We start from the raw sequence: 27,157 nt of genomic DNA, 5'->3' as shown, positions 1-27,157 counted from the left end.
GCTTTGCGAATGAATGGTATATAGCGCGAGACGATATGCGTATTTTCTATGTGTACCCGTCGGGAGCTTTGCCCGTGCGGCTCGCCATGTCCCAGTGCTGGCAGCTGTACCTTGTCGGCCTTGTCGGAGACGGTCGTGCTTCGTGTCGCGTACATTTGAGTAATGCACAGTACCAGAACCGGTACCTGGTGAGGCTTAAGGTTTAAGGTCAAGAAGCGCCGGCAGGGGACGCAAAAGCTAATGCATTGCCCTCGCGCGCGGCACGGCTGGATTGCGCGCAGGTTGAGCCATTTGGTCGCGATCTTTGGCACGATGAAGCAGACGATTGCACTGCAAAACGAGGTACTTATATTCATATACGTGTCGGTGTGGCTTACACCCTGGCTTACATCATCGTGACGCCTGCGATGCGCGTTGACTCGCGCTCCTTGGCGGCGCAAGCGTGCTTTCGGCAGTAGCCGTTGCTTTGGCTCTTCTTCTTGCAGTATCTTTCGCGGCACTTGGTCTCGGCGCCGTGCTCTGCGCACAAGCCTGCGCGACGGTCTTGTCGGTTGCAGCCGGGTACGAAGCACCGCGCGCCGCCGCCATGCGCGCGGCAAAGCCCATTGCCTTGGCTGCTGCGGTGGCAGCCACTCTCGCGGCACCGATCGCCGCCGCCGTGTCGCTTGCAGAGGCCGCGCGACTGCGCAGCTTTCTCGCACGACTCGATCGAGCAGCGTCGCCCGCCGCCATGGGTGATGCAATGGCCGCCGCCTTGGTCACTGAGCCCACACCCGGGCGTGTTGCAGCGCCGTCCGCCGCCATGTCCCTTGCAGAGGCCCTTGGACCGCACCGCGCGCGCGCAACCGGTCACGGTGCAGTAGCGTCCGCTGCCAATGATTGCCGGCGGCACGAGGTGAGTCGGTGTTGCACCCAGCTGCATCGGTCGCAGTTCCAGCGTCGGGGGCGCCATTTCCCGAGCTGGCAGCAAGCTTAGTTGCGGTGGTACTACGTTGTACCAGTCGATGGGGTCCGCAAACCAGCCGCAGTTGGTGCACACCGCCGGTCGCCACCCGTCGATGCCCGTCGCCAAACTGCAAACCGAGCAGCTCGTCACGGCACCAGGACGCGTCGCCACGTCACCAAACGGCAATCCATCAACGTGCCACGTTGGCAGTTCGTAGGACGGCAGTGACTCGATACGCATCACGTCAACGGGTGTGCGACTCAGCATCTTGCTCACGCTCCAAGGGTCGCACATCGTCGTCGGGGTCATCGGGTTTATCGCGAGTGCGAGCAACTATGAGCGACCGCCGTGTCCAACTCTTCATCTTACCACGCACATACAAACTTGCATAGGTTCGAGTACAGTAGGGGCACCTCGGCGAGGTGGGTTGCCTCTTTTGTCACTTGATGCGGGAACGCCAGCACTACGGTCCCGTCAAGAGTACATAAACTTCATATTGAGTATATATGTACTCTTGGGTCGCATCGACAGCAATAATGAAGCGCGCCACGCAGCTTGAGTGAGCGCTCCAACGGAGGTGGCTTCTCGCCCGGAAGCACGCCAGATGCGATTGGCCACCTTCATGCGCCACAGACACGTTGCGCTTGACACATATCATTCTCCGACGATATTCCGTGCAGGCTGCTTTGGGCGCTCGACGAGGCCGCACAGGTAGGCCACACCGCCACACTGAAGCAGCAGCTCGTCCCGAGCCGCTCATGTAGCTTGAGCACCGTCATTAGCAAGTTACGCCGCAGCCGACAGATAACGCAGGAGTATCTGAGTCGCTGAGTCTCATATTCTCTGTGGTGTATCCGAGTCTCTGGGGGTCGAAGGATGCACCCGCCTCCTCGCCTGCGCAGCTGTCGTGCTCTGTGTCCGTGTCTTCTGGCTTGGAGGTATCAGCGTCTTGTTGAAGCTGGGAAATTCCACCGGTTTCGCACAAATTTTCCACTGATTTCCCACGCACGACAGTTACACGTCCGGTTACCGTATCCGGGGCGTCATTTTGCGCGAAGAAGAAGCATGACCGGGCACCATGGCCTGGGGCTCTCGCGGGCCGAGGTAGACGTCCGAGGAAGGAAGCTCCATGAGGGTCAGCATGATCATGGTAGATCCTCCGTCGCATCCAAGACGTCTTCCAAGCGTTCCTCGAAGACCTCATGGTACGCTTCCTCGCAACTTGACCTTCACATGGAGCGAGCGTAGAACGATACCTTTACGACCTTCCACACGGTATCCTCTCGAGATCCTCAATGGCAGCATGCACATGCTTCCTGCTGTAGCTCAAGCGCGCGACGAGCGCCATGACCTTTGACTGTGACGCCCTCACGCTCTCCCATGGCGGCGAGAAGCGCGCGATCAAGATGGCATGTCCCGAGGCCCATGAACAGCGACCTTAGGATGTGGTAGACTTCTGCAAGCGCTCGCAAGTACACGGGCATGTGGCTCGTGCTGCAGATCGCCCATCAGCTGCTGCTCGAGGACAAGACAGTGACCCAGCGCGAGCTCTACTACCTCCACCCGTTCTTCACGTCGCAGCAAGAAGCAGATGAATGCATCCTCGGTACCGTCTTCTGTACGATTTGCTTGCTATATCCATCATGTCGATGTAGATGTTAGCGGTCTTCTCTGCGTGCCCCGCGAATGCTTGAACATCATCGGCGGCGTCAAGGGCTACTTCACCGGCCGTCTCTGCTATCGCGTACATCCTCCTCGAGCGAGATGCGGCTGCAAATTGCTGCATTTAGAGCGCAGACAAGCAGTGGATTGACTGCAGCCTCAATGGCGCCTCTGGACAGCCCATCTCACGGGAGCTACTGCGCCTCGAAAGCGAAGACATGTTGCACCCCGATTCCTTTTGTACTACAACTCTCTAGATGCCATGTAATAGGACCAGCGATGCGCAATACATCATTGTGGTCGAGAAGGAAGGTATCCACTTCCACACGTCTCGGGAGGGTGGTTAACCGTGCACGACTAGGCATCTTCAACCGGCTCGGGTTCGAACCCCTTCTCAACAACCGTTTTGCTATATGCGTCATGGCTCCTCACCAGCGAAGACCTTTTTTATAACCGCGTTCCGTGCATACTCGTGACAGGCAAAGGGTTTCCGGACCTCGCAACACGGTATGTGCATTGACGATGGCTTGTCTTTTCATATTGCGAGCGCAGGATCTTTGTCAAGAAGCTTCGTGACACGCTCCGCATCCCAGTCCTCGGTCTCTGCGACTGCAACCCCTTTGGCCTCTCGATCTTGGTACGAAAACGAGTTTGTGGACGTGAACAAATGTTGCTAGCTCTCGTTCAAGTTTGGCTCGGCGCGCATGCCCCTCGACTCGGTGGCGTACGGTACATTGACTGGTATGCTGCACGTTTCTGCAGCGTCCGATGTAGCCGTGGACATGCACTGGGTCGGCTTGCGGCCGTTGGACACAGCGTTGCTGGAGCTGCCCGATGTCGTGCACACCAAGTTTTCAAAGCACGACACGCGCCGACTGCAATCGCTAACCGCGCATCCCTTTGTGCAGGTAGTAGCGTACATATCATTCCACTCTGTCGAGATCCACGATAACGACACGCAGATGGACGCTGCGTACCGCGCCGAGGTGCAGCACTGGACAAAGCACCCTCTCAAGATTGAGCTCGAGGCCCTGCATACAAAGGGCTTTGGCTTTATCACCGAATATCTCGAAGCTCAAGTTCTGGCACGCAACTATATCTAAGAAGCGGCACTCTCATGCCTCGTGCTGCAGTGCTCGGCTGAAATCGTCTTCAATAAACGAGAGCAGCTTGGCCGTCTACGCACCACGATATCAATGACACTGCGTGGGCGAGTCGTCATGCACCTCGAGATGGATCTTTTGGCGCTTGAGAATGTCGATGAGTTGCATCTGCTGCTTGAATGCAACCAAAAGCTCGGCCTGGACCACATGGTATCAACAGGAGAAGAAGATGATGCTACTGACCTTTTGCTTCTCAAAGTGCTGGAGTTCCTGGATCGCGCGGTCGTGCTCGGCCCGGGGCACAGCGGTGCCACCGCGATTCGAGCGCTCTTGGTCAAGCTCCTTCTTTGCATGGTCGAGCTCTTCGAGTGTCCGCTGGAGGCGCACTTCGTTCAGCTTTGCCGCGTGGAGATGCTGGCGCTCGTTCTTGCGCGCTGTATCCACGTGCACGGTCACCGACGCAAACTACGCACGGGACAATTGACGTTAGAACCATGGTGCATGGACGCATCGTGGGTATGGATATATAGATGCAATGTATGGACCACTTACGTCTGTCTCGAGCATGCTGTGCTTGGCTTCCTGCGTCGACCTACACGCATAATGCCTCCACGTCCTTCCATAACGAAGCGTACTGAAGCGCTTTGTTCTTATCCAGCAGCGTGTGGAGTTGCGCCAAGTGCTTGGTCGTGCTGTTGAAGTTCGCTTGCGTACGCTCGAGGTCCGCGGCCGTCGCATCTCGCTTGACCGCCTAGAGAGTACGCCTGTCGACAAGTCCTCAAACTACTGCATCGTATGGAGCTCACAAGCCGAATCTGGTTCTCTTGCAGCGTCGCGTACTCTTCGTGCAGTACGCGCAGCTCGGCCTTCTGGAGCCGCTGCGCCTCCACGTCAATGTCGCTGCCCTTGTCGTACGACGCATTGATGTCGAGGCGCGACGAGCGGCGACCAGACACGCTATGCCCGCCCTCTAAAAACGCTTCGTTGACCTTGCTCTGTCGGCGGCCGCCACCGTCAAACCGAGAGAGGCGGCGCGCGCTCACGCCCGAGAGCACCCGCCCGTCCTTGCTGCTCTCGTCGTCCAGAGAGAGCGCATTGAGAATGGTCGTGCCCCGTCGGCGCGCGCTGGTGGGCGGCGTCGCCGTCTCTACCGGGACCTCTGGGACCGCCTATAAGAAATCAGCGCTCGCATCCGTTCGTAGTTTCGTACCGGCATGGGCCCATGGGTCGGGGCGCTGCGCTGCATGCTTGGCCGCCAAAGATACTTCGAACTTCGCGACACGCGAAGTTTTCGAAGCGCTGTGCAATTTCATCACGTTGTCGAGCGAGTTCGAAGCGGGTGGAAGCTTCGACCGCACTCTGTACTACTTACTGGCTAGTACTCTATACCTGCATTGAATTGAACGAACAACTTCGAACCCCCAGCCCGTCTCGAATGTGGCAGCTGATGATGAAGCTAGCGGACCGTTCGTTCCTCCGCTCTCGGCACGTGCCTTGCATCGCGGACGAACAGGTGCTGGGACGAGGCCAATAATCTTGCCGTCAGCTGGTGCAGTCATGCCGGCGTGAGCGACCGGCGTAAAGTTGGTGACTGCACTTGGTGCTGCCAAGGCTCCTCGAGTACATAGTGTAGCTTCAACCGCGGCGTGGTATCTGTCGATCTACCACGCACAACGCAGCTGCGACCGCGTCGCCACCGAAAACCTTGGCGTCGAGGAGCATAATGACGTCGGCGTCAACAACCCCTTCGTCTAGGATACTGTATGTGTATACTTGAACCAAGAGAGCGTCGCATCCATATCCATCACCAGCGGCTGGCCGATAGCAGTATGAGCCAATCATACGCGCGCGATTGACTGAGAGGAGCCAATCGGCGCGCGATGTCGGCCATCCGGACCGTGAGTGCGGCCAGGTTCCGGCGCAATCAGCTGACGAGAACCGGATCTAGCAACGACAGGTCGGCCGTCTATGTGCATTTTGCGATCGTCGTCATGCCCGCGACCCCGACGGCGCGGCTCGTGAGCAGCCAATGGCTCTTCAACCGCCTGCAAACGCTCGGCGGCCTCACGCTCATCGACAGCCGCAGCGCCCAGTGCTACGAGCACGCGCATGTGTGGTCCTTCCTGAGCCTGCCGCCGCCGCCGCACGCTGGCCGTGGCCTCTTCCTCGAAGACGATGGGTCCGACGGCTGGTCCGCCGTCGACATCTCGACACTCGCGCCGGCGACCGAAACTGGACGCGAGCGCTGGGCTAAGCGCAAGCTCACCGACGTCATTATCTACGATGCCTTTGGCGTCTACACGCCTCGGTCGTGGGCCATGACGCTGGCCAACTGGCTTCTTCAGGAGCGCCTCGTGACGTCCGTCAAGCTCCTACAGGGCGGAATGCAGAGCTTCCAGCGCCTCTACCCCTTCATGATGGCGTCGCGCAAGGACAATGGCAGCGAATCGCCGACGCCCGTGCGGTCAACGGTCCTCTTCTCGCCGTCGTCGTCGCCGACCGCCACGACAAAGACACACGCGCTCACGTTTCCTCACGAAATCGTTCAGGGATCCATCTACCTCGGCAATGTCTGGCAAGCCACGCAACCCGAAGTCCTCCGCAAGATGGGCATTTCGCACGTCGTCTCGATCGCCAAGGAGCCGCTGGACGAAAAAGTGATGCTCAAGAACATCAAGTACCACCAGCTGCCGATGCGCAGCGTCATGGCGTCGCCGGATGCAACGATCGCGTTCGTGCGCGACGCGACACAATCAGGCGGCAAAGTGCTTCTGCACTGCGTCCACGGCATCTCGGCGTCGGCGGCCGTCGTCGTCTTCTATGTGATGCACACGCACAAGGTGTCGCTCGTCACAGCTTACAACCATGTCCATCGGTGCCGCAGCCTCATTTACCCCAACCCGGCCTACATGCGGTGGCTTGTCGAGACCGAAATCGCGCGGTATGGGGCCCCCAGCGTCGAGAGTCTCTTGGAGATTGACGACCTTCAGAATGGCTTGTTGCGCGACACGCCCATCGACTCGACGCGCAAGCTCAGCGTGACGCTCTCGATGCTCTTTCGCCGCCGCTGCACTGAGAAGCACGTCGCGTCGCACATGCAGCGCATCTTTGGCGAGTGACGAACGCGGCAACGGAACCGCTCGACGCTCGCCCTCGTATTTATAATTCAAGTTTACTATTTATGTGCCACTGTCTATGGTCGCAATTTGAACCTAGAAGTAGCTCGTCGGTCGTTTTGCCCATACTTCCGAATGTCCAAGGCGAAAATGACACACTGTTTGGCAGCGATGCTGATATCTGGGCGAAGCCAGCGGAGATTTGACTTCATGTATTGCTTCTTCAGCTGCCAGTACTACTGCATCGTCATCGACTAGTCGTTGAACTACAGTACAAAGTCGCCTTTGTGCGGAGGAGTAACCCTGCGAGTAACCGGAAAAGGACGGAATTCCAAGCGTTGCCCGCGTGCCACGTCATTTTTCGAAAACCAGGGATATCTTGAAGCGGCATGTCGTCGCGGTCGCTCGTGGACCGAGCGGTACCCTGCAAGTGCTTCGTACATGGCACTTGGAACGAGATAGGCGGCACTGAACGCGGCGAATGCAGCGGCCACCGCGCGCGGGCGAAGAGCCGCGTCGGCTGCCGAAGCCGCTTTGGCGTCCGTGCGCAGTGTGAGCGCCATCACCGTGAGCGAGGCGGACAACGAAGACGACGACGAAGGCGATGTGATGGCGCTGCCCGAGAACCCAAAGGAGCTGGCAAAAGAGCTGTCGTTTTCGTCCAACTCGCGGCGGTCGAGTCAAGCCAACTGGAAGGAGACGATCCAGAGCTTGAGTCCGCGGCGCCACAGCCGCGTGCTCGGCGAGCACCCACCAAGCTTGGTCTCGAGCTTGAATCGTCCGATCGCTGCTTCGAGCAAGTCCATGTCCGAGTTTTGCGACGAGCATAGCACGTCGATTGCCGATCTGCAGGAGGCTATCAACAAGCTTGCCGCGTTGAACCGGACCACGGTAGGGTCCACGCCTCTTCCTTGTCGTGAGCACTCACTGTAGGAAAGCGCAGTTGCCACCATGCTAGAGAACATCGACAAGCTCCAAGCCGACGAAAAGGATCTCCAGCGCAAAGCGGTGCAGACGACTACGGTGCTCGAAAAGCAAAAGCACACCCAGTACAACGATGCGTCGACCTTGAAACACGTATATCCACGACGGGCTGCATGTAGAATGAGCCATGAAGCCAAGTACCTCGAAGCCGAGGCCGACGTACGTGCGCGTCAACGTTTACCGCCATACATATTCATGAGTAGCTCGCGTCCAAGACGTTTGCGCTGGACGACGCCAAGCGCAGCGAAGCCAAAGCAGCGATGGCGGCCAAAGCCATCGAGGTGCGTAAATGTTGTGTGCGAGTAGCCAGAGCGCCTGTATGTCGGTGCAGATCCGCCTTGAACGGGCACTGCAAGACGTGGAGAAGGTCAAGCGCGAGCTACGGGACGAGCGGGCCACAAAAGGCGGTCCTGCTGTACCCAAGGTCGACCATGACAAAGTCCTCCGCGATACCAAGCGGGCCGAGAAGCAAAAAGTTGAAATCTCCGTCGCCTTCTTCAACTTGCATACGATCTTATATAGAGTGAGCTCCTCGTCGCGTACAAGAAGCAAGCCAAGCTCATCGAGGTTCTCAAGCGGCAGCGAATCCACCTTGAAGTCCGACCGCAATTCTCTCGTAATCTCACTGGCGTCTAGGCAGCCAAGGACTTGGAGCTCACCGAAGCAGAGTTTGCGAAAACGGTGGATCTGGGAAATCTCTAGTCGGTATCTTTGGTCTCAGTCAATACATTTTCCTACTACGGTTGCGTGCGCGTCTGTGCTTGTGCTAGTATACACCAGTCGGTTAGAGACGAAGCAGTACACGAGGTTGAACGCGGCGCGCCTGCTTTGGCGCCGCGTTCACCGTACCGAGCAACCTTGGGGGCTGGCACGAAAGATGACAAAAAAGGGTGTATGTTGAAGAGCGACCGGTGTCCGACCTGCGGTTTGTATGGGACCAGCCCGACGTTGAAGGCGCAGAGGCGGTCAAGTTGTCAAAAAGAGGGCCACACACCGCCCGTTTGTGTCATATTGGGCCCAATATGGGGCCAGGGAGTTTGAAGTCGGGACCTCATCGCAGCAAGTAGCTTGGCTTGGTTGCGAGTGGCGTCTTCAGTCTTGAACATCCTCCGAGACAGAGACAGTAGCATGACGTGCGCAGATGACGACAGCAGCTTGGAGCAGAAGCGGCCACCGCCGTCGATGGGCCAGTCGATCGAGCGGATCTCGTTGTCGCCGCTCGTCGTGCCACGTCAGGAAAGCATGTCGATCCGCGGCCTTCTCAACCCGCAAGAGCTGCCGCGCGCCGCGTCGTCACTCAGTATTAGGCGACAAGAAAATGAATTCAAACAAGAAGACGGTTTGCCACGTATGCTCTCCAAGCGACCGCTCGACTTGCTCGACGCCGACGCCGTCTGTCCCAAGCGCGGGCTCTCGTGCAATGTGCCAGCGTGCCCCAACAAAGCCGTACGCCACTCCCACATCGATGATTCGGTCGAGATCACGAGCTGCGTAGGTCAGCAAAGGGCGCTGCATCACACACGGCGGCGGCTGCCGCTGCAAGATCCCTGGCTGCAAGAACGGCGCCAAGATGTACGGTCTCTGCCACCTCCATGGCGGCCGCAAGCAGTGCAAAGCGACGGGCTGCAACAAGTTTGCCAAGAGCATGGGCCTCTGTTGGGCACACGGTTCATTCTGCATACGGTTCACGAGCATGAGCCTCGCATTCGCGTAGGTGGTAGCAAGACGTGTGGCATCCCGCTCTGTGGAAAGGGCGCGCTCAAGGGCGGCTACTGCTGGGCCCACGGCGGAGGTACCGCGCCCGCGTCTTGGCTCGTGTCACACGACTATGTAGGGAAGCGGTGCCTCGTGGATGCATGCCAGAAGCCCGTCAAACATGGCACATGCTGCGCCCAGCACACCAACCCGGGGCGGCTTAGCCCCTAGTACACTAATATTTCCCTCACATAATAGTTTCGTCCTCGTATCAGATGACTTCTTATCCATCCACGTGTGCCACGTTGAAGAAGGGGCGCAAGATACGCACGTTAAATAGTGTCATCACCGTGTGGTGGCAAAGCTGCAAAGATCGAGGCGGCTAGCGTCGGCGACGACAAAGCCTTCGCCCGCCCGCACGACGGTGACGGGCCGCTGGAGCCGGTCGGCCCCGGGTAGCGTGCCTCCAAAGCTATGGAAGAGGCGGCCATCGGGCGTGAAGAGGAGGACACCGGCGTGGGCCGAGACATCGCACACGAGAATATGGCCTGTAGCAGCATCGACGTAGAGACCCATGGGCACCATGCGCACGCCTTGGGCCATGTGCTCAAAGACAAAGAGCGGTGTGCCAACGAGCGAAAGCACCTGCACCCGGTAGTTGCCCGTGTCGCTGACCACCATCTTGGCGTCGCGGTGCGGCCCGAGGTCGATGCCATCATACTGCGGCAGGGCCGGGACGACGGCCACGTCCCTACATGAATGTCGTCAGGTGGTGACGTCTCGAGTTGCAGGTGTACGTGGGAAGGGCAAACTCACCCGGTCGGCTGCCAAACGTGCCATAGGTCCCGAGCGGCGTCGTCGAGGCAATGTTGAAGACGGCGACGCGGTGGTTGCGCTGGTCGGCGCAGTAGACGTCTCCCTCAAAGATGCTGAGACCCAGCGGCGCGTCGAGCCCATTCGCGCGGTGGCCAAAGGAGCCAAGGACGTGCAGTGCGCGGCGCGTCACCGCGTCAAAGACCTGGATGCGGTGGTTGCCACTGTCGCTCACGAGCACCCAGCGCGTCGCGGCGTTCGGCGCGTAGAGGGCAACTGCCGTCGGCGACTGCAGCTCGCCGAGGTGGCACCCCGGTGCACACTCGATTTTGTTGCCATACGTCGCTGCCCCGAGAAACCCGGTCGGGGTCCACTCCCACTTGGCGGGGGTCACCGCCACGTGTTCGTAGATCGCAACCCGGTGCATGAGTGAGTCCACCACGTAGGCAGTGGTCCCATCGATGACGGCGCCGGCCACGTGCTTCAGTACATTGGCGTGCCGAGGCAGTGCGGCCCACTCAAACTTTGGTCCGGCGTAGTGGTAGCTGCACACGCGGGCGTTGTCGCGGTCGACAAAAGTGATCGCGTTCTGGTGGTTGCGCGCCAAGTCGAGCGCTGTTGGGCACCGCAAGTCGCGCTTCTCGTCTGCGAGTTGCTGCAAGAGGCTCGAGACCGTCGCAAAAGTGATGGAAGACGGGTGCAAGTACTCGGGCAGCCGGCGCCTCGCTGCGAAGGGTCCGCCCGCGGCTACGGCGGTCGCCATGTGATGCAACCCGACATGGTCGAGGCATCGGAGCAGTGCTGTTGTGAGCTGCTTGAAGGTTCCAACGTGGCGTTCGAGGCTCGTCGCGTCGGCGTGCTGCGAAAAAATGTACACAACACTGCCATCGTCACGAAGGACTTGGATCCGGTAATTGCCAGTGTCAGCGACGACGATCTCAAAATGTTCGTTGAGCCCTTTGGTCGTCGGCAGGGTGCCCCGGTTCACCGCGTTCTACCGCACAGCCTCTCAGTTCTCAGTCGTGCATGCGCAACACTAGACACTACCTTGCGCACGTTGGCCAACTTGACGTCCCGGGGGTCCCAGAACTGCCCCGGGGCACGCCCTTTCGACCCAAGATGGGCCACAAAGAGACCACGTTTGGTAAAGATTGCCAGTCGTCCGTGGCCCGTGTCAGCGACGACAACGTGATAGTGCGAGATGTCGACGCCGCACGGAAACGAGAGGCCGCCCGTGAGCGCGCGCGCCGTTGGCGTCTGTAGCACCAAGCCCTTGGTCTCAACGCTAAGAACTTGGACGCGGTGGTGGGCACTGTCACACACATAGAGTTCGTTGGCTAGAAAGTCCATGGCGAGGCCCCGCGGATGGCGCAAGTCGGCGCTCGTCACGACGTGGAGGAGGTCGGGCGATTGGAAGCCGCCGCTGGCGGGAAACATGGTCGCAAAGGCGTACATGTGAATGCAGTCGAGCGCGTCGTCGGCGACTATGTTAATGTAGGAACGCACGCCCCACGCGTGTCTGCTTACCGCAGAGGAGACCACCGCGGGAGATCGCCTGCAGAGTGGGACCTCATGAGACAGTCGGTGGGCGCGCTGACGCACGTACGAGGGCGGAGGGGGCGCGGGCGCGGAGCCGCTGCGACGTGAGCGGGGTTGTCTGCGCATACAGATGCAAGTCGCTCGCCGTGTCCAGCACCGCGTGTTTGTTCACGTAGAGCTGCCACCCGCGGGCGTATTCGTCGGGCGGGACGATCACGACCGCGACCGGCGTCGCCAGTAGCGGGATCTCGCGCGTACAGTAGGCGCCGAGGAGCTCGTACTGCGCTTGGATCATAGCAATGCGATGGCGCTCGCCTTGGATGATGCCGGCCACACGGGCCGCCTCGGCTTCGCGCGCGGCCCGACGCCGCGCCTTCTCTGCTTCGACTTTGGCCTCCTGCGCGAGCTTTTCTACAACGCGCCAAGTTGCGTGCGACAGTGGGCCTCACATCTCATAGAGATGGGCACCTGCTTCGATCGCGGCGCGGTCGCGCTCTTCCTGGAGCCGCGCCTTTTCCAGCGCCTCGGCGGCCTCGCGCTCGAGCCGAAGCTTCTCCAATTGCTAGTAGCGCAGTATGAGCAGCCGCGACGACGAGCGTGGGGGTACACGCAGGCGCCGCCGCTCAGCGATCGGGTTGGCTGCCATCTGCAATGTGCAAAGTGCAAAGTGCAAAGTGACGCTGAAACGTTCAAGTCGCAACGGTCCAGGAAGCACCGAGATCCTGGCGACGGCGGTAGAGCTGAGGAGACAGCGATACACACGTGGAGGCCAGCGCGCGGCGTGTGGACCTGGGATATGTCGTCGCATCTGGTTAGGTTGACGTTGATATTCTTGCTTCTGGGTCACTCCCTTCTTGCAACGTCTTTTGGCGCGCGCGGCAAGGTCCACATATACAATCGACTTGCTTCGAATCTTGACTTGCAGCAGCATGGCGCTTGCTTCAAGGGAGTTGTCTCTAGAAAGGTCAGCCATATGGTTCGTTTGGACCACCTCTTTCTGGGCTCTAAAGCGTACTTAAATGCATCGATGACGAGGATAATGTATGCAAAATAAAACATCGGCTTAAAAATATGCATCTGGGCCAGCAGACATGTGGGTGCGCCGCTGCTGTCTTCAGATGGGTGGAACCAAGTGGTGAGACACCGCATGCACGAGCTTGTCTTCCTCCGTCCCCGCGCGTCTGGGCGGCAACCTTGGTCTTTGTATCCGTTGGCTCCTCACCACTCTTTTGCAGTCTTCGCACTGTGCCAGATGGCACCAGCATGTTCCGCAGGTGGATCTCACTTCCGTTCTGCCTCCCGAGACCTTGCCTGCACACATGAGCATGTCGACGACGCCACGCCTGTGCCGCTTTGGCGGCTGCCGCTCGTACGGCAAGATGGACGGCTACTGCCTCATTCACATCAAGGAGGCCGTGACGCCCGCGTCGGTGGCGCCGACGCCGCTTCTGACGCCGTCGCTCGCGCCCTTGCGGATTGCGTCGCCACCGCCACTCGCGTCGCCCAAGCCCTCGACACCGCAAGGCAGCATGCCCATCACGCACCTTCCCGCGGTGTGCAATGGCCGGTGGCAGTGCTTTGTGCCGGGCTGCGCGATCACCGCAGCCCCCGGCCTGCCGTTCTGCACAGAACACGAACACGCGACGTTGACCGTCGACGTTGGCAAGCCGACGACCGGTCGCCGGAAGCGCAAGTCGCCGACGCCGACGCCACGGACAACTGCCCGACCGCGTACGACACACGATGCGCCGAGCTGCGACGAAGTGTACCGGCAGCAGCTCGACGTGAGCGAGCACGCGCAGATCCTTGCGACGCTCGCGCGCACGTAAACGCTCACGAGTTATGTAATCTAAATCCTAGTTGTAGTCGTTGTCATCGTGTCTGGCTTCTCTCCACCGCTCGACAGGATATTGGAGGCCGGCGAACCCGAAGCATCGCGGCGGCAGTCACACATGGGCATGCCACATGTATCGCTGACAAGCGTCATGAACTGATCACCGCCACGTGATGGCTGTGATGGCGACCGCGACCGGTTGTGGCGCCGGCAAGTTGTGGCGTGGGCGTCGTCGGCCATGTCTATAATAGGACATGGGCGTCTGCATCGCTGTCGGCAAAGCAATGCAGCCACGCACGACAGACATGTGCTGGCTTGCTGCGCTGGCTACTGACAACTGTTGCACCGGCCGCTTCCCTCCCGCGGTACACTGGCCACCGCCGCCTCTGTCCATCATCAACGACAGCGTTTACAGGACTCATTGCTGCGTCTATGGCGCCAAACGACCAGCGAGTCCACCTCTCCATTGTATCCAACGGAGAAGCACTCCAAGCTAACAAAACGTTGGGCAGCATTATCTACTGGTCGCATGCTCTCGCTGCTTGGAGCTGTCGATGACGCAGCCGAGTCCAGCAATACTCCCTTGTCAAACGATCTTGCTGCGGAAGAGGCGCGTGTCGCCGACACATAAAGGTCGCGTCCGGCTGACCTTGTACGATGAACGACGAGGGAACTGGCAGCATGGAAATCACGCAGTTTTGATCACGAGGGTGGTCGCGATGCCCTTGAAGCCACCAAGCGTCGCTTCGACCTTGACGCAGAGGCGGCCGGCGCATACCTTCAGCAGTGCGTCCCGTGCAGACGCTCGAGGAAATAACTTATTTTCTTGTGCTTGGTGGTGTTGAGTATCAAGCATGGCTTGCGTTAGTATCAAGTGACGGTTTCAAACGCTCGACGACCGCTCGTGCTGGTTTCGACCAAATTGCCAGTCCCGAAGGACTCTAACCAACAATAGCCCTGGAGTACCATACAAGTATTGGCTCCGTCGTCCAGTACTCTGGGGCCGTTGGCGAAATGGCATTTGTGGCGCAAAACGAGGAAGATTGTGGTATATCTGGGATACCGTGCTAGTTAAACGACTGCATGACAACCCACCCGCATAGCTCAGGTTCTGGGAACCTTGGCGGCTGTATCCTAAGCCTAAAGATAGATCCTGTCTGCTGAAGATCCTGGAAGGATCTTCATGCCGAATGTTCCATTGCCAACCACGGCGGAACGTTCAGCATATTGTAGTATGGGCATTTGTTGGGACGTGAACTGCAGCCACTCCCTGCCCGTTGTCAGTAGACCAAGTCCTGGAGGCTCACTTCAGCATCCACTTTGTATCCAACACGTTTGGCTTATTGAGGACTAGCCGCCTCCTAGTGTCGTGCCTCTCGTTGGATCATGAAGTTTGCTTGCTTGCTACAATTGTATGTCGGAGTAAAGCACAAAGATGTGTCCTCGTTGCGGTGGTGGAGGACCGCATTCCATTAGCCGTACTATTCAACCTCTAATCTTTCACCTTTGTCAACCTACTAGTGTCGAGAAGGACTCAACGCTGGAGCGTTGCATTTGCTTGAGCTCGCGTCCGAGCGACCTGCAGTGCCGTCGAGCTTGGTTCACGTACATACATGCGGACGATGCCTCTGCACACGAGATAATTTGATAGTCAAGAAGTTGTGGGTTACTGCTTCGGATAAAATCTTATGCGACCTTGGCCTTGGTTGTCGACGTAGTACTGCGGCCAAACACCTTGTCGAAGAAGTCGGACCACTGGCTCGAGCCCTTCTCGCGCTTCTCGCGCTGCGACGCGCGGAAGGCCTTGTCGGTCCCAAAGACGTAGTCCCAGATCGTAAAGACGGACGAGTAGTTGCCGTCAAACTTTTCGTGGTGAAAGTCGTGGTGCACGGGGCCGCCCCAGAACGGAATGTACGCCGAGAGCGCAAACGGCAGCTCGTAGCCCGAGTGGTCGTCGACCGTCTCGTACAAGCGCACGGCGAGCCAGACCCAGAGCGTGAGGAGGTGGCGCGTCAGCAGCAGCGGCCCGAGGAATGTGCCAATGCCGAGGAACATGGTCTCGATCGGGTGCGCGTACTCGGCCGCAATGCCAAACGGCGCCGCGTACTCGTGGTGGACTAGGCATATCCCATGAGTCATCGCATGTGCACACAATGACTTGTCCATACCTTTGTGGACATACTTGTAGATCTTCTTCCAGTGCAAGAAGCGGTGGATCCAGTAAAAGTAGAAGTCTTCGAGGATGAAGCTCACGAGGCACTGCCACGCAATCGTCGTCCTACATGCACATGAGCATCCTACCGAGCATGCGCAGCATCCACGTACGCTTTCGGGAGCGGCATGGCGGCCGAGAAGCCGAGGAGACGCAGACCAAAGTCGCTGCAGAGGATCATCGGCAGCTGCACAACGACGTGGTTGAAGAGAAGGCCCTTGAGGCAGCGCGACGTGTCGACCCAGTTGTTGGGCTTGGTCGGCTGGATCTTGTACTTGGCAAAGTACGGAATGTAGTCGAGCGCGAGATACGGCAGCCAAAGACCAAAGTAGAGCGCTTCGTGCAAGATAAAGGTAAACACCGAGACGATCACAAACTCCGAGTAGTTGTCGAGCATCGCCTGCCAGTACGGCGCGAGAAACGCAAGCGAGTTGAGCTCATGGAACGTCGCCTCGAGCGACGCCACGTTGATGCCATGCTCGAGCAACGTCGCGTTCCACGCTTCCATGCTCGTCTTCGAAAATGCGGAATGAAGCATCCTCGGCTGTCTTCACTGGCCCTCGCAAAGGTAATCACGCGCGATTACCAGGGACCTCTCCGTGGCGTATACCAAGTGTCGCAGGTAGCGTGCCCCGGGGCATTTTCTTGTTTGGTGGGCGTAAGGGCAGGACGCGTTTGTCGTCGCATGGACAGGAAACGACGAAGGACCATGCGCGTGTGCTGTTGCGGTCAAGCGCAAGGCGCTGCATAGACGTCGCCGACAAAGCCGCACCGCGGCTATGCACCATCGCCTGTTCGAAGGGCGCCCGTCGATCGTCGAGCTTCGAAATCCGTGCCACGACAGCCAAGTACATTGCATCAACAGGTAAACGCTGTGATTATTGCTGGCGTGTATCCTGGGATTACGTCCGCCTTGCTTTGCAGCGACCCGTCGCGGATAAGATGCGCAGTGAGTTCCCAGTTTGCTGTTGGCTGGCGCCCACACGAGAGGCATCGGACCGCCAGCGCAGTAAGCCTACGACTGGTGCATGCACATGGTTCGCGCATGGGAAGCTGCTCCATGGTGAGCCCGCAGGAGACGCGGAAAAGAGGCGTCGCGCGCCGTTAAAGGTGCGCATAGACAGGCGGTGTGCCCCGGGGTGACGTCAGGCGTGTATCCGGCGATCCGGATACGGTGCGATGTAATCAAGTGGATTAGCGGCCGTGTCATGCTTCGGTGTCTACCCAGTCAGTTTGCAACTTGCTACGATGGTCCGCTGTGCGCTGAACGTGGCAGGCGGCGCCGCTGCCCTCTCGGCCTTCTGCGTCGCTGCTGTCTACGGCTCGTCGGCTGTCAACGCGACGGCGACCGGCGCCGTGCCCATGACGCTCCTCGAGACGCTCGACGAGCTCAACTCGCTCAACTTTCTCTTGCCGTACTGGCAGTACATGCTCGACAACTACGACGAGTTTACGATCAACGCCGGCTTGACGTTCGTGCTCCACGAGATTGTCTACTTTGGCGGCTGGATCCCGTACCTTTTGCTCGACTACGTCCCGTGGGTTCAAAAGTACAAGATCCAGGACAAGCCCAACACGTGGGCCATGACGGCCAAGTGCCTCAAGCTCCTTGCGTTCAACCACGTCATTGTGCAGCTGCCGATGATGATCTCGAGCCACAGCAGCTTGACGATGCTCGGTTTTGGCATGGAGGCGCCGCTCCCGACCGCGTGGACGATCTTCTGGAAGGTCATGGTCTCGGCAGTCCTCGAAGACTTTTACAACTACTGGGCCCACCGCTTCTTGCACTGGAAGAAGATCTACAAGTACATCCACAAGCTCCACCACGAGTATGCGGCGCCGTTCGGCATCACGGCCGAGTACGCGCACCCGGCCGAGACGCTAATCCTTGGCCTCGGCACGTTCCTTGGTCCGCTGCTGTTGACACGCCACCTCCTCACGCTCTGGGTGTGGATGGTTGTGCGCATCATGCAGTCGATCGATAGCCACTCGGGCTACGACCTTCCGTTCGCTCTCACGTCGTGGCTGCCGTTCTGGGGCGGCCCGGTGCACCACGACTACCACCACGAAAAATTCGACTGCAACTACGCGTCCTTCTTCACGATCTGGGACTGGGTCTTTGGCACCGACGTCCAGTTCCGCGAAGCGCAGCACATCAAGTACATGACGGGCAAGAGCTCGTGGTCCGATGCGTTCTACAAGCTCGGCCTCGCCTCGTACGTCAAGAAGGACACGGATGCCAAGAAGGCCAAGACGGCATAGATAGCTGTGCATCTAAAAACACCATACATACTTCTACAGGCTACCGAACGCACCACAGGCTGTATTGCGAGCGACCTCTGGCCCAAGCCCACCGCACGCAAACCACGGTGGACAATTGCTGGAGCCTTCACGCTGTAGCAGAGGCACGCACAGCCCCGAAGCTCGCACCTGTATCTGGCGACGATTGCATTTTGTTGAAGTCCCCATTCGGATCTACAGGCTGCGAGTCGAGCACGCGGGTTGGCAGAGCCAATGTAAGATCCCTTGTTGGTGACGTGTGCCAAGATAAGCTCAGACAGCGTTGATAAGTGTGCATAGAAGCGGCGATGCGTGTCAATGCGCGGAGGCTTCCTTGGGTGTCGAAGGGTTGCGTGTTTTTATCCCGTTCGACTCCGCAGTTATCTTCGGCATGTGCCGCCACTAGAATGCCGCATTCAACGATGATGAGCAATGCGAGCTGTACCGGGAAGTGTACCGTACCGATACGAGTAGCATCATTATGTCTACTAGCGGTACTTCTACTATACTGGTAGGGAGACGACGAGAGACGACAACTCGTCGCGGTGGGGGCCTTGAGATGGAAACCATCCTGAGATGCACTTGCTCCAGAACGAGCACCAGAAGCAAGCTCGGGTCATGATGGCTTGGAGCAAGCGACGTCATCAGACGAAGAATACCGGCTGCCACAACAACATCGTCGGCGAGGACGATGAATCAAGCGCCGCAAAGCGCAGTCTCCTGCTTGGCTGTCTGTCGAGCAGGAGAGCTCGCGGGAAACGACCAACACTCTGTCATTTCAGCCAATCCGCGCCGACTGTCCTGACGATCCACCGAATCCGGATCCGGTTCGCTGGCAAAGCGGCTCGCCACAGTCGTCCTCGCCAGCTCCAGCTCCAGCTCTAGCATGCAAGACGTCGACGCCGCCACCGAGCCGTACGAGGCCGCGCGCAATCTCCTCGCGGGGACGAAGCGCTGCACCTACGTCAGCCAGGGGCCGCTCGCAGCCGGCTACGTCCCGAGCCTCCCAGTCGCCAGTTTCGACTCGCACTCGAACCACTGCTGCAACAGCGACCCCATCTGTCTCGATGCTGCAGCGCTATTCGACCGCTGCCGTCGCCAGGCCATCGTCGGTCATCGCCAAGAGACCTCCTTGGTCATGGCTCTGCGTTGTCTTTTTGATATAGAGGTGCAATAAGATCTGATTTGCGACTTGTGGTCGCTTCGAGTGGCGACGCGACGGTCGTCAGAGGCAGGGATCGGCAGTAATCTCAATGCGAGCGTGAGCAGCGCTGCTACAATGGCAGCCTCGAGCGTCCATGATATCTACAGTGCAGGTATATGCAACAACTGGGCTCTGTCGCTGGGAGCGTTGGAGGCGACGACCATGCTCGTACAAGAACGACAGGCGGAACATGGAATTTGTAGGTATTTAACTAATGCAACTAGAGCGTGTACTCGCGGCTTTGCCGGGGCGACATGTTGTGGTGGCTGTCCACAGGGTACGGCTTCATGGGCACCGGCGACTTGGTCGCTGCGGGGCGCTGGTTTTGTCCCTGGCCGTTATTGGGCGTGCGCTTGGCGTCGTAGTAGTCGGGGCCGGACGAGATGGCCATGACCTCGACTTCATCCTTGCTTGCGCGCTCCTGCTGGGTGGCCAGCAACCGCTCCTCTTCCTTGCGCTTCCGGAAGAGCATGAACTGCCGCACCGAAATCACAATGGAAAACTACACAAGACAAATGAGAGACGGTGCATGAACAGGATTCGAGCGTACCAGCGCTGCCACGCCACCGGCAATCGACACGAGGAGCTTCCACGTGGCTTGGCCGCTGCACTCGGGCGGGCCCGAGTAGTCGGACGTGCATTCGCACACGTTTTGCTGGTTGACAAAGCCACGCTGAGGGTTGCAAGGCGGCGGTGTGACCTTGGGCGTCGCGGTGCTGTTGCCGCCGCCACCCGCGCTGCTGCCCGAGCCCGACGACGTCGGCTTCTTCGAGGCACACGTCGCACCAGCCGCCCCGGCCGTGACCGTAATGGAGAGCTCGCTCGACATCTGCTGGCAGGCCGAGCCCGTCGGGTCCTTTCCGAAGCCTCGGAAAAGGATCACACCAGCGGTATCAAGGCAAAAGATGTAGTTGCCCTTGGCGTCCTTCTCGACTTGCACGCCCTTGGGCTGTGGCCGTGAATGGGCCGTCGTGGACGCCGTGCCAACGAGATCGACCTTGGTCACCTTGGCGGGGTCGGCCCACGTCACGGTTTGCCACGTCGCGGCGGCCATCGTGGCCTGGAACGCAGGGCTTGAGATCGTCGCGTCGGGCGCGCAATTAAAACAGCAGCCGGGCTGCTTGCCGCTGCACTGGCTAAAGTCGGTGACATCGTACGTGGCCGGGCCAAGCGTGCCTAGGCAGACGGCGCAGCACGCGTCGGCAGACTCGGCCGGCGGCGCCAAGGCGGCCAGAAGGGCGAAGACGACGCTAATGGCTCGCATGTTGGTGCTGCAAGTCACAGACTGCAAAATGCGCCGGTCGTCCTCGACTTGGAAAGGATGGCCGCGTGCAGATCCGGAGAAATAATGCGACGTTATTTAATGCGCATATTCAAACAACGCCATACCTTTTTCTGTCATAGAATGCCAAGTTGAGATCAAAACCGGAATAAAAATAGGCATCGTGTTACGCATAGGTGTCTCGCCACGTGCTTTCTCGTAACACCGCGAAGCCGTGTTGCAATAAAAGTATCTTGGGATTTGTATGCAAGCGGTAAAATAATACACAGGCGGTCAGTGACACACCCAGTATCCGGTGTCGGACCCATCGTCACTGGCCGTTTGTATGCTGCCGACTACATCCGGATACGGTGTAATAAAGCTCGAATTTTTAATACGAACACGCTTCTTCGACAAATCACCGAATAAATAAGATGGAATGATGAGCTGGCAGGACGGACGGAACCCATGGCCGGCGGACCGAGGTGATCTTCATAGTATGACGATGGGCTTAGAGCGTGTACTCCTTGGACTCGCGCGGCTTGTAGCGCCCGTCGGCGTCACCCGTGAACCGGGCATCGGACTCGGGCAGAGACGGGCGAACGCGGCTGTCTTCGGACGAACGGACACCGTCGCGCGACGCGTCCGTGTGCCGACTGCTCGTTGCGTTGACGTTGACCGAGTCGTAGTACTCGTGCGACGCCGGCATTGCGTACATTGTATCAAAGTTCTTGGACGACTGGTCGACCGGGGCGTTGGCGAGCTCATCTTCCTCGCGCTTGCGGCGCTGGAAGAGGATAAACTGGCGCACCGAGACAACGATCGAGAAGAGCGCTGCTAGGCCGCCAGCAACCGACACGAGGATCTTCCAGAGCGCCATGCCGTCGCACGTGGGCGGCCCCGAGTAGTCGCTGAGGCACTGGCACTTGTTGTCGCTGTCAACGTAGCCGCGGTTGGCATCGCACTTGACAGTCGGAGCCTTTGTGACACCACTCGAGCTGCCAGCCTGGGACGACGCGCCACCGGGCTTGGTCGTCGGGGATGTGGACGTCGGCGACGCGTCGCTGCACTTGCCCGTGCCGGCCGTGATCGTGATCGACAACTGCGCCGAGAGCGCCGTGCAGTTGCTCGGGTACGTGTTAGCGAGCGGGCCCCAGCCGCGGAAGAGCGTCTCGCCCGGCGTGTCGGAGCAGAAGAGGTAGTTGCCCGCAGCGTCTTGCTGGACCGGCGACAACATCATCGTGAGCTGCGGGTGCGACGCCGATTCGGAACCCTTGGGAACGTTGACCTTGGTGACCTTGGAGACGCCCGACCATGCGACCTTTTGCCACGTGCCTTGCTGCTGGGACGACGAGAAGGCAGGTGCGGCGATCGTGAGCTGCGCATCGCAGAAGCAGCACCCGGGCGTCTTCTTGTCGCACTGGGCAAACACGGTAGGATCGTAACTAGAGGGCCCGAGGTTGGCGAGACAGACGTGGCAGCACACTTGGGCGTGCACGAAGGCGGCGAGCAGCAGCAACAGGAGCGACCGCAGGATCATGAGCCCAATAGTCTAGTAATTTCTAAATGGCACCAACAACCACTGGACCAAGCCGGCGGATTGTCCCAGGAGTTGACCTATTTGGTTTTTTGACGGGCGTTTGTATTCAGTGCCCCTTCGAACCGCCAAGCGCCAGACGTTCGCCACGTTCTTCCGTTGGCAGCGAGGAAAGAGCTTGCCACACACAACCCGCTATCATGGGTTCTGACGTCGTGAGAAACAGCATTGCAGCACTGGTCGCGGATTATTCACAGCGCAGCAACGCCTCCTCAAAATCGGTAGCGGTGCTGCAAAGGTAGGAGCAACCTCACCAAACGCTGTCCACATACAGTACGCACAGCGCGGGATCATCGAGGTGGTGCTCTGCCGCTGCCCTTTTGTCACATCCAATACAGTGTACGGCGTTTGGTTCCAGTGGACTGAACCCGATCGGATCATTGCTGCTTTTGACGGTGAGACAGAAACGACTTGATGTTTGTATGGGTTTCGGATGGATCTTGCAATCCACTGGTCGTGCTGCAGCAAATATCTGGCCAATGGTTGCGAACCAAGCCTGTTTTCAGAGAAAACGAGTTGCGCTGGCGACGCAATGCATACACTGTATCCACGTGCGCAATGCAGCAAGGAGGACATCATTGCCCTTGCGCTTGAACATGGGAGCATGAGCTGGGAGCATGGCCGTTCGTCGAACGTGGAAGCGTCGTTACGAGAGCAACGTCCTCGTCGTCTTCTCCGGCCAGCGAAGCTTCGATAAAACGCTGGGCTTCCTAACCTTCCAGTCGCTCTCCCTTTCGTCGCCCGATCATGTTCCTGCTCGTGGTCGTTCTCTGCGCTGCGTGGGGCGGTGTCGCCGGTGACATGTGCTGCGGCACGTGCCTCAACGGCGTCACCAACTTTGCCGCCGATGCGATGCAGTACCCTGCGTGCGAGGCCATTCAGTACTGCTGCTTCAACTGCGACAAGACGCCGCTGGGGGTGCCGACGATCTTGCCGACGGCCGGCGTCACGTTCGACGGCACCGCGATCGGGGCGACGACCGGCCAACTTCTCCAAATCCAGTGGCCAAGCGCAGCGACCGTCACGTATGTGACCTTTGCACCCAACCAAGCCAAGACGGGCCTAGCGCTCGCCACGTCACCAGCCGCGACCAAGTCGGGCACGAATACCTTTAGCATCTGCCCGCAGTACCCAGGCACGCTCTACTTTCGCGGGTTTGGCGCCGACATTTGCAACTCCGTCTCGACCGAGACCAAGGTCACGGTACGACGCATCATGCAAGCTGAGCGTTGGCCCATACTCGAGTGTCTTTGCAGGTGACGGGGACGTCTGGCGCCGTGTGCTCGACCTTTCCAGCTACGACGCTGTCGCCGACGCCCAGCGGCAGTAGCACCACGACCCCTGAACCGACAAGCAGCACCAAGTCGCCCGCCAATAACAACGTGGCGTGCAACACGATTCGTGGTGTTGTCGTCGGTAAGCGCGTTTACTTTACAGCGTAGGCTTGACAGCACCGCGGTAGACGGCCAGTGCCAATGCGTGTCCGACTGGTCGGGGCCACCCGAGTGTTCGGGCACGCCGCTGTGGAAGACGCTCATCACGATCGCTGGCGGGCTTGCGGCGGCGGTACGCACGCCGCTCCTTGTCGCCTTTGGCCGAAAGGAATACTATGGAATTAGCTCTCGATTGTGATCTCGATCCGACACTTTCTCATCTTGCGCAAGACCCGCGCTGCGGCGCGCCTCTCCAACGCCGCCGACAACGGCAGCAAGCACATTGAGATGGAGGTCATGCAAATGTCCCCAAAGCGTCAGTCGTCCGCCGGCGACGCCGCGTTTGACGGCCATGCGAGTCCGTCGCCGTCGCCCAAGCACAAGGAAGTGACTCTCTAAGAAACGCGAGCGCCAATAGCCTATTTATTGCGCTCCGACCAATTCTAGTCTTGCGCAAATCAATTGTATTGTACAATTGTACAATTTACAATGGCGCACCCAACGACACGCTGTCATCGACACCTGCGACGTGGACGAACGTTGGTTGCACTTGGGACCCTACCCACAAACGCGCTGCCTTCACCCGACCGACCATGATGGGGCGCGCGGCCATCAAGCTCTAAGAACTAGAGAACTAGTACACTACGTTGACCACGAAATGTTGACTCCTTCATGCTTGTTGAATGCAAAGGAATGGCCTCTCTAGTCGATGTCGATTAACTCGGGCTTCAATCCTACTGGACACGACGCGCGTTGAGTAAACGACCAGCCGGTCGTGCTTGGCCGCCCGCAGGATGTATCTACTATAGCTTCTACTATCCTTGGACGATATGTACTATTATACTAATAGCACTAGTAGAAAGGGCCTAAGCGTCAAGCTGTCTATAGATCTTAGAGCCGCAAGCATGCATTCCGCTTGGCGCGATTGAAATGGCGCCAACACCTCGACCGCGCGTCATCCATGATGCCGTTCACTGGTGCTCCGACGCGCACGCACTTAAGAGGGTTGTACCAGCTTGCGCAGACAGTATTTCGTACTTGCGCGGACAGCGGTCGTCGATTGGGGATGACGAGCGCACTTTGTCGGAACTGCACACGCCACGCCGAGTGCGTCATCCGTCCGATTTCTCAATTGGCTATTTCGGCCCCGCGACGCACCTCGGATATGGTCTCGGACTGGCGCGCGTACGTGGCGCCTGCGAAGCGCGAGACGGTCCAGCAGCAGATCGTCTCAGTGCTAACAGCGCTCAAGCCGAACGCGCCGGCCGCCGTGCTGCAGAAGCTGCCGGGCATGGCCAAGCGCATCGAAGAGAGCTTGTTCGCGGCCGCGCAGAGCGAAGCCGACTTTACGAACGAGGGGACGCTCCAGACGCGCATCATGCAGATCCAGCAGTCGAACGCCTCTCGCCTCCTCAAGCGACCGAGCCCGTCCGCGGCGGCGCAGGCGCGCGGTCGCCGGCTCAGTGACGAGCAGTCCAAGCTCCTCTTTGCGTACCTCCAAGCGTGGCGCAACAAGACGGTGCAGGAAGAAGGCATTGGCCCGTGGGACGTGGTCCCGACGCACATCCTCGCGCAGGTCGCGACCACGTGCCCGCGCAGCATCCTCGAGCTCGAGCAGTGCTGCCCGAGTGACCACCACTGGATCCAGAAGTACGGCTCGTCGCTCTTGCTCACGATCGTACAGTTTGAAGCCAAACTGCCTAAGCAAAACGCATCGTCGTCGTCATCGTCGTCGTCGATGGGCCCTCCTGAGAAGCGCGCCAAGGTAGCAAGCCCTCGAAAGCCGCCGCCGTCGCCGCGGCAGCCGCGGCCGCTCAAGAAACAAATTGCTATCAAGCCGGGCATGCCGCCGCCGTCGCCGTCCATCTCGTCGCTCTTCCCGGTACCGCCACCCTACAACGGCGGTCTCTTTCCGTCGTCGACCGACCCGTCCACGAACGGCCTCACCTCGTTTCTCCGGAAATCGCCCAAGCTCACGCCGGCGATGCAGCCGATCATGCCCCGCGTCGAGGCGCCGCCGTCAACGTCGTACCCGCCATTGGCGCCGCCCAAGCCCACAGCCGAGGCCTCGGTGGCCGAAGACGAAGTGACACGCCTGCGCACGATGCTTATGCAGGTGCAGCAAGAAAACCTTCAGCTGCACGGCGAAGTCGCCTACTTGCGGCAGCAGCTGCGGCAACAGCAGGCTAACGAAGCCGCCGCCTGCCAAGCGCTGGTCGCCTGCCAGACCGCCAACGTCGCCCCGGCGCCGGCGCGGCCCAAGGCGACCGTCGCCAAGTCGGTGACGTCGTTTGCCTAGTCGTCGTCGTCCATGTCCTCTGTCGTCGTCGTCGTCGGTGTCACCAGCCGGTAGCTTTAATTTTATTGACCACCATACAAATCACGAGTTATTTTATTTCGAGCCATGCAGCAGCAGTCCGCAGTCGTGGCCGAAGAGGATGGCCATCAGCAGCAGCAGCATGGACCTCATCCATGGGACGACGCGCCTTGACGACCGCTTTCTCTTCCTGCGCGAGCTTGGCCATGGCATCTCGGGCGTCGTGCTTCTCGCCCTCGACACGCACCGCCAGACGCAGGTCGCGATCAAGGTGTTTGCGCCGTCGCTGCTCGTCGCGGGCGAGCTTGAGGTCGCGCTGCTCCGCGCCGTCGACGCCCGTGACCCCGACCACCACGTGCCGATCGTGTCGTTCATCCACGCCTTTGAGTTTCGCGGCTCGTTGTGCATCGCGATGGAGTTGCTGGGACCGGCCATCTTCCAGCGCCCGCGGGCGTCGGCAGAGGAATACGAATGGGCGTCCATCGTGGAGCACATGCGTCATTGTCCAGCCAAGGTCGTCGCGCGCCGTCATATGGAGCTCGTGGCGCTTCGAACCATCGTACGTGATTGTGGCGAGACGGGTACTGATGGTCCTCCTGCAGGTGGCGCAGACGTGCGCAGCCCTCGCCGTGCTTCACGACATGGTACGACGTGATGCTTGTTCGTCCCCAAGGCGTCGTACTGATGGCATGCTAGAACATCATCCACGCCGACCTCAAGCCCGAAAACATTCTCTACCGCGACGCCGCGAGAGCCGATATCAAGCTCATCGACTTTGGCAACGCGATCGACAACGTGAGCGTGCAGACAATGGCGACGGACCACGGCTTCGACATCCAAACGATCCTCTACCGCGCGCCCGAGGTGGCCATGGGCGTCTCCATCTCGTGCGCGGCCGACATGTGGTCGCTCGGCTGCATCGTGCTCGAGTGCCTCCTCGGTCAGCCTCTCTTTAACGCCACCGACCGCTTGGCGCTGCTCGTCCAGATGCAGCAGCTCGCCCCGACGCCGCTCTCGACGGTGCGTCACACCATACCTACGCCGCAGTGAGTTATCGCATTAGGTCTTGTCGCACGGGCTCTACACCAAGGCATTCGAGCGCCAGGCGACGCTGCCGAGCATCTCGCTCGACGCGATCGCCGACGCCTACGCACTCGATGC

General features: G+C 59.4%; 16 protein-coding genes across 19 annotated transcripts; 10 read left to right on the top strand and 6 right to left on the bottom strand.

Moving 5' to 3' along the window:
- Positions 1-366: 366 nt before the first annotated feature.
- Positions 367-1,345, bottom strand: SDRG_03243 (hypothetical protein). Its single transcript, XM_008608873.1, has 2 exons — positions 1,327-1,345; positions 367-1,279 (listed from the first exon to the last, which is right to left on the bottom strand). The coding sequence occupies exon 2, from the start codon at positions 1,253-1,255 to the stop codon at positions 386-388; it is 870 nt and encodes a 289-aa protein (XP_008607095.1). The 5' UTR covers positions 1,256-1,279; positions 1,327-1,345; the 3' UTR covers positions 367-385.
- Positions 1,346-2,011: 666 nt separating this feature from the next.
- On the top strand, positions 2,012-3,711 carry SDRG_03242 (hypothetical protein; the record flags this gene model as incomplete). Its single annotated transcript, XM_008608872.1, has 14 exons — positions 2,012-2,050; positions 2,101-2,151; positions 2,195-2,221; positions 2,272-2,355; positions 2,399-2,552; positions 2,602-2,690; positions 2,737-2,828; positions 2,880-2,920; positions 2,970-2,988; positions 3,044-3,115; positions 3,161-3,245; positions 3,286-3,337; positions 3,383-3,516; positions 3,571-3,711. The coding sequence occupies 14 exons, from the start codon at positions 2,012-2,014 to the stop codon at positions 3,709-3,711; spliced, it is 1,080 nt and encodes a 359-aa protein (XP_008607094.1).
- SDRG_03241 (hypothetical protein) lies at positions 3,605-4,988 on the bottom strand. Its single transcript, XM_008608871.1, has 7 exons — positions 4,922-4,988; positions 4,518-4,880; positions 4,347-4,462; positions 4,264-4,303; positions 3,955-4,176; positions 3,835-3,909; positions 3,605-3,786 (listed from the first exon to the last, which is right to left on the bottom strand). Exons 1-7 carry the CDS (start codon positions 4,955-4,957, stop codon positions 3,724-3,726), a joined length of 915 nt encoding a protein of 304 aa, XP_008607093.1. The 5' UTR covers positions 4,958-4,988; the 3' UTR covers positions 3,605-3,723.
- Positions 4,989-5,649: 661 nt separating this feature from the next.
- Positions 5,650-6,909, top strand: SDRG_03240 (hypothetical protein). The gene has a single exon (XM_008608870.1). It carries the CDS (start codon positions 5,703-5,705, stop codon positions 6,828-6,830), a length of 1,128 nt encoding a protein of 375 aa, XP_008607092.1. The 5' UTR covers positions 5,650-5,702; the 3' UTR covers positions 6,831-6,909.
- A 289-nt stretch (positions 6,910-7,198) lies between these two features.
- SDRG_03239 (hypothetical protein) lies at positions 7,199-8,555 on the top strand. The gene is made up of 8 exons (XM_008608869.1): positions 7,199-7,246; positions 7,290-7,718; positions 7,761-7,876; positions 7,931-7,970; positions 8,015-8,092; positions 8,143-8,286; positions 8,334-8,408; positions 8,448-8,555. Exons 1-8 carry the CDS (start codon positions 7,217-7,219, stop codon positions 8,511-8,513), a joined length of 978 nt encoding a protein of 325 aa, XP_008607091.1. The 5' UTR covers positions 7,199-7,216; the 3' UTR covers positions 8,514-8,555.
- Positions 8,556-8,853: 298 nt separating this feature from the next.
- Positions 8,854-9,796, top strand: SDRG_03238. Of its 2 annotated transcripts, XM_008608867.1 has the most exons (4): positions 8,854-9,257; positions 9,307-9,478; positions 9,526-9,603; positions 9,646-9,772. In XM_008608867.1, the coding sequence occupies exons 1-4, from the start codon at positions 8,940-8,942 to the stop codon at positions 9,735-9,737; spliced, it is 660 nt and encodes a 219-aa protein (XP_008607089.1). In that variant the 5' UTR covers positions 8,854-8,939; the 3' UTR covers positions 9,738-9,772. The 2 variants fall into 2 exon arrangements, with proteins under 2 accessions (XP_008607089.1, XP_008607090.1); XM_008608868.1 differs by having other exon boundaries at positions 9,307-9,603; positions 9,646-9,796.
- SDRG_03237 lies at positions 9,733-12,507 on the bottom strand (the record flags this gene model as incomplete). Of its 2 annotated transcripts, XM_008608865.1 has the most annotated exons (7): positions 12,466-12,504; positions 12,327-12,420; positions 11,926-12,269; positions 11,847-11,874; positions 11,367-11,803; positions 10,304-11,313; positions 9,852-10,257 (listed from the first exon to the last, which is right to left on the bottom strand). In XM_008608865.1, exons 1-7 carry the CDS (start codon positions 12,502-12,504, stop codon positions 9,852-9,854), a joined length of 2,358 nt encoding a protein of 785 aa, XP_008607087.1. The 2 variants fall into 2 exon arrangements, with proteins under 2 accessions (XP_008607088.1, XP_008607087.1); XM_008608866.1 differs by having other exon boundaries at positions 9,733-10,257; positions 11,847-12,269; positions 12,327-12,507.
- Positions 12,508-13,183: 676 nt separating this feature from the next.
- Positions 13,184-13,687, top strand: SDRG_03236 (hypothetical protein; the record flags this gene model as incomplete). The annotated part of the gene is made up of 1 exon (XM_008608864.1): positions 13,184-13,687. The coding sequence occupies one exon, from the start codon at positions 13,184-13,186 to the stop codon at positions 13,685-13,687; it is 504 nt and encodes a 167-aa protein (XP_008607086.1).
- Positions 13,688-15,320: 1,633 nt separating this feature from the next.
- SDRG_03235 (hypothetical protein) lies at positions 15,321-16,524 on the bottom strand. The gene is made up of 3 exons (XM_008608863.1): positions 16,018-16,524; positions 15,861-15,970; positions 15,321-15,809 (listed from the first exon to the last, which is right to left on the bottom strand). Exons 1-3 carry the CDS (start codon positions 16,440-16,442, stop codon positions 15,379-15,381), a joined length of 966 nt encoding a protein of 321 aa, XP_008607085.1. The 5' UTR covers positions 16,443-16,524; the 3' UTR covers positions 15,321-15,378.
- Positions 16,525-17,116: 592 nt separating this feature from the next.
- SDRG_03234 (hypothetical protein) lies at positions 17,117-18,214 on the top strand. The gene has a single exon (XM_008608862.1). It carries the CDS (start codon positions 17,153-17,155, stop codon positions 18,164-18,166), a length of 1,014 nt encoding a protein of 337 aa, XP_008607084.1. The 5' UTR covers positions 17,117-17,152; the 3' UTR covers positions 18,167-18,214.
- Positions 18,215-19,070: 856 nt separating this feature from the next.
- SDRG_03233 (hypothetical protein) lies at positions 19,071-19,361 on the top strand (the record flags this gene model as incomplete). The annotated part of the gene is made up of 2 exons (XM_008608861.1): positions 19,071-19,296; positions 19,351-19,361. 2 exons carry the CDS (start codon positions 19,071-19,073, stop codon positions 19,359-19,361), a joined length of 237 nt encoding a protein of 78 aa, XP_008607083.1.
- A 196-nt stretch (positions 19,362-19,557) lies between these two features.
- SDRG_03232 (hypothetical protein) lies at positions 19,558-20,750 on the bottom strand. Its single transcript, XM_008608860.1, has 2 exons — positions 19,939-20,750; positions 19,558-19,890 (listed from the first exon to the last, which is right to left on the bottom strand). The coding sequence occupies exons 1-2, from the start codon at positions 20,650-20,652 to the stop codon at positions 19,609-19,611; spliced, it is 996 nt and encodes a 331-aa protein (XP_008607082.1). The 5' UTR covers positions 20,653-20,750; the 3' UTR covers positions 19,558-19,608.
- Positions 20,751-20,813: 63 nt separating this feature from the next.
- Positions 20,814-22,248, bottom strand: SDRG_03231 (hypothetical protein). The gene has a single exon (XM_008608859.1). It carries the CDS (start codon positions 22,187-22,189, stop codon positions 21,161-21,163), a length of 1,029 nt encoding a protein of 342 aa, XP_008607081.1. The 5' UTR covers positions 22,190-22,248; the 3' UTR covers positions 20,814-21,160.
- A 516-nt stretch (positions 22,249-22,764) lies between these two features.
- On the top strand, positions 22,765-24,197 carry SDRG_03230. 2 transcript variants are annotated; one of them, XM_008608857.1, is made up of 4 exons: positions 22,876-23,449; positions 23,503-23,662; positions 23,709-23,812; positions 23,866-24,197. In XM_008608857.1, exons 1-4 carry the CDS (start codon positions 22,994-22,996, stop codon positions 24,076-24,078), a joined length of 933 nt encoding a protein of 310 aa, XP_008607079.1. In that variant the 5' UTR covers positions 22,876-22,993; the 3' UTR covers positions 24,079-24,197. The 2 variants fall into 2 exon arrangements, with proteins under 2 accessions (XP_008607080.1, XP_008607079.1); XM_008608858.1 differs by having other exon boundaries at positions 22,765-23,449; positions 23,709-24,197.
- Positions 24,198-24,818: 621 nt separating this feature from the next.
- SDRG_03229 (hypothetical protein) lies at positions 24,819-26,080 on the top strand. The gene has a single exon (XM_008608856.1). The coding sequence runs from the start codon at positions 24,845-24,847 to the stop codon at positions 25,976-25,978; it is 1,134 nt and encodes a 377-aa protein (XP_008607078.1). The 5' UTR covers positions 24,819-24,844; the 3' UTR covers positions 25,979-26,080.
- Positions 26,081-26,117: 37 nt separating this feature from the next.
- Positions 26,118-27,046, top strand: SDRG_03228 (CMGC/DYRK/DYRK1 protein kinase; the record flags this gene model as incomplete). Its single annotated transcript, XM_008608855.1, has 3 exons — positions 26,118-26,555; positions 26,599-26,640; positions 26,693-27,046. 3 exons carry the CDS (start codon positions 26,118-26,120, stop codon positions 27,044-27,046), a joined length of 834 nt encoding a protein of 277 aa, XP_008607077.1.
- Positions 27,047-27,157: the final 111 nt, after the last annotated feature.

This window comes from Saprolegnia diclina (assembly GCF_000281045.1).
Source record: "Saprolegnia diclina VS20 unplaced genomic scaffold supercont1.7, whole genome shotgun sequence".
Lineage (NCBI taxonomy): Eukaryota > Oomycota > Saprolegniomycetes > Saprolegniales > Saprolegniaceae > Saprolegnia > Saprolegnia diclina.
This window is presented reverse-complemented; position numbering and strand designations above follow the sequence as displayed.

Excerpts from the sequence above, each read along its gene's own strand:
- SDRG_03243 (XM_008608873.1), bottom strand. The coding sequence starts at position 1,255 with ATGACCCCGACGACGATGTGCGACCCTTGGAGCGTGAGCAAGATGCTG.
- SDRG_03241 (XM_008608871.1), bottom strand. The coding sequence starts at position 4,957 with ATGCAGCGCAGCGCCCCGACCCATGGGCCCATGCCG. Across the intron at positions 4,881-4,921 it reads CGACCCATGGGCCCATGCCG|GCGGTCCCAGAGGTCCCGGT; the intron begins GTACGAAACTAC and ends GATTTCTTATAG. Across the intron at positions 4,463-4,517 it reads AAGAGAACCAGATTCGGCTT|GCGGTCAAGCGAGATGCGAC; the intron begins GTGAGCTCCATA and ends CGTACTCTCTAG.
- SDRG_03240 (XM_008608870.1), top strand. The coding sequence starts at position 5,703 with ATGCCCGCGACCCCGACGGCGCGGCTCGTGAGCAGCCAATGGCTCTTC.
- SDRG_03239 (XM_008608869.1), top strand. The coding sequence starts at position 7,217 with ATGTCGTCGCGGTCGCTCGTGGACCGAGCG. Across the intron at positions 7,719-7,760 it reads CCGCGTTGAACCGGACCACG|GAAAGCGCAGTTGCCACCAT; the intron begins GTAGGGTCCACG and ends CACTCACTGTAG. Across the intron at positions 7,877-7,930 it reads GAAAAGCAAAAGCACACCCA|AATGAGCCATGAAGCCAAGT; the intron begins GTACAACGATGC and ends GGCTGCATGTAG.
- SDRG_03238 (XM_008608867.1), top strand. The coding sequence starts at position 8,940 with ATGACGTGCGCAGATGACGACAGCAGCTTGGAGCAGAAGCGGCCACCG. Across the intron at positions 9,258-9,306 it reads CAGCGTGCCCCAACAAAGCC|GTCAGCAAAGGGCGCTGCAT; the intron begins GTACGCCACTCC and ends CGAGCTGCGTAG. Across the intron at positions 9,604-9,645 it reads CTGCTGGGCCCACGGCGGAG|GGAAGCGGTGCCTCGTGGAT; the intron begins GTACCGCGCCCG and ends ACGACTATGTAG.
- SDRG_03235 (XM_008608863.1), bottom strand. The coding sequence starts at position 16,442 with ATGCTTCATTCCGCATTTTCGAAGACGAGCATGGAAGCGTGGAACGCG. Across the intron at positions 15,971-16,017 it reads GCCATGCCGCTCCCGAAAGC|GACGACGATTGCGTGGCAGT; the intron begins GTACGTGGATGC and ends ATGTGCATGTAG. Across the intron at positions 15,810-15,860 it reads CTACAAGTATGTCCACAAAG|TCCACCACGAGTACGCGGCG; the intron begins GTATGGACAAGT and ends GGATATGCCTAG.
- SDRG_03234 (XM_008608862.1), top strand. The coding sequence starts at position 17,153 with ATGGTCCGCTGTGCGCTGAACGTGGCAGGCGGCGCCGCTGCCCTCTCG.
- SDRG_03232 (XM_008608860.1), bottom strand. The coding sequence starts at position 20,652 with ATGCGAGCCATTAGCGTCGTCTTCGCCCTTCTGGCCGCCTTGGCGCCG. Across the intron at positions 19,891-19,938 it reads CCGGTGGCGTGGCAGCGCTG|TTTTCCATTGTGATTTCGGT; the intron begins GTACGCTCGAAT and ends TGTCTTGTGTAG.
- SDRG_03231 (XM_008608859.1), bottom strand. The coding sequence starts at position 22,189 with ATGATCCTGCGGTCGCTCCTGTTGCTGCTGCTCGCCGCCTTCGTGCAC.
- SDRG_03230 (XM_008608857.1), top strand. The coding sequence starts at position 22,994 with ATGTTCCTGCTCGTGGTCGTTCTCTGCGCTGCGTGGGGCGGTGTCGCC. Across the intron at positions 23,450-23,502 it reads CGACCGAGACCAAGGTCACG|GTGACGGGGACGTCTGGCGC; the intron begins GTACGACGCATC and ends GTGTCTTTGCAG. Across the intron at positions 23,663-23,708 it reads GATTCGTGGTGTTGTCGTCG|ACGGCCAGTGCCAATGCGTG; the intron begins GTAAGCGCGTTT and ends GCACCGCGGTAG.
- SDRG_03229 (XM_008608856.1), top strand. The coding sequence starts at position 24,845 with ATGGTCTCGGACTGGCGCGCGTACGTGGCGCCTGCGAAGCGCGAGACG.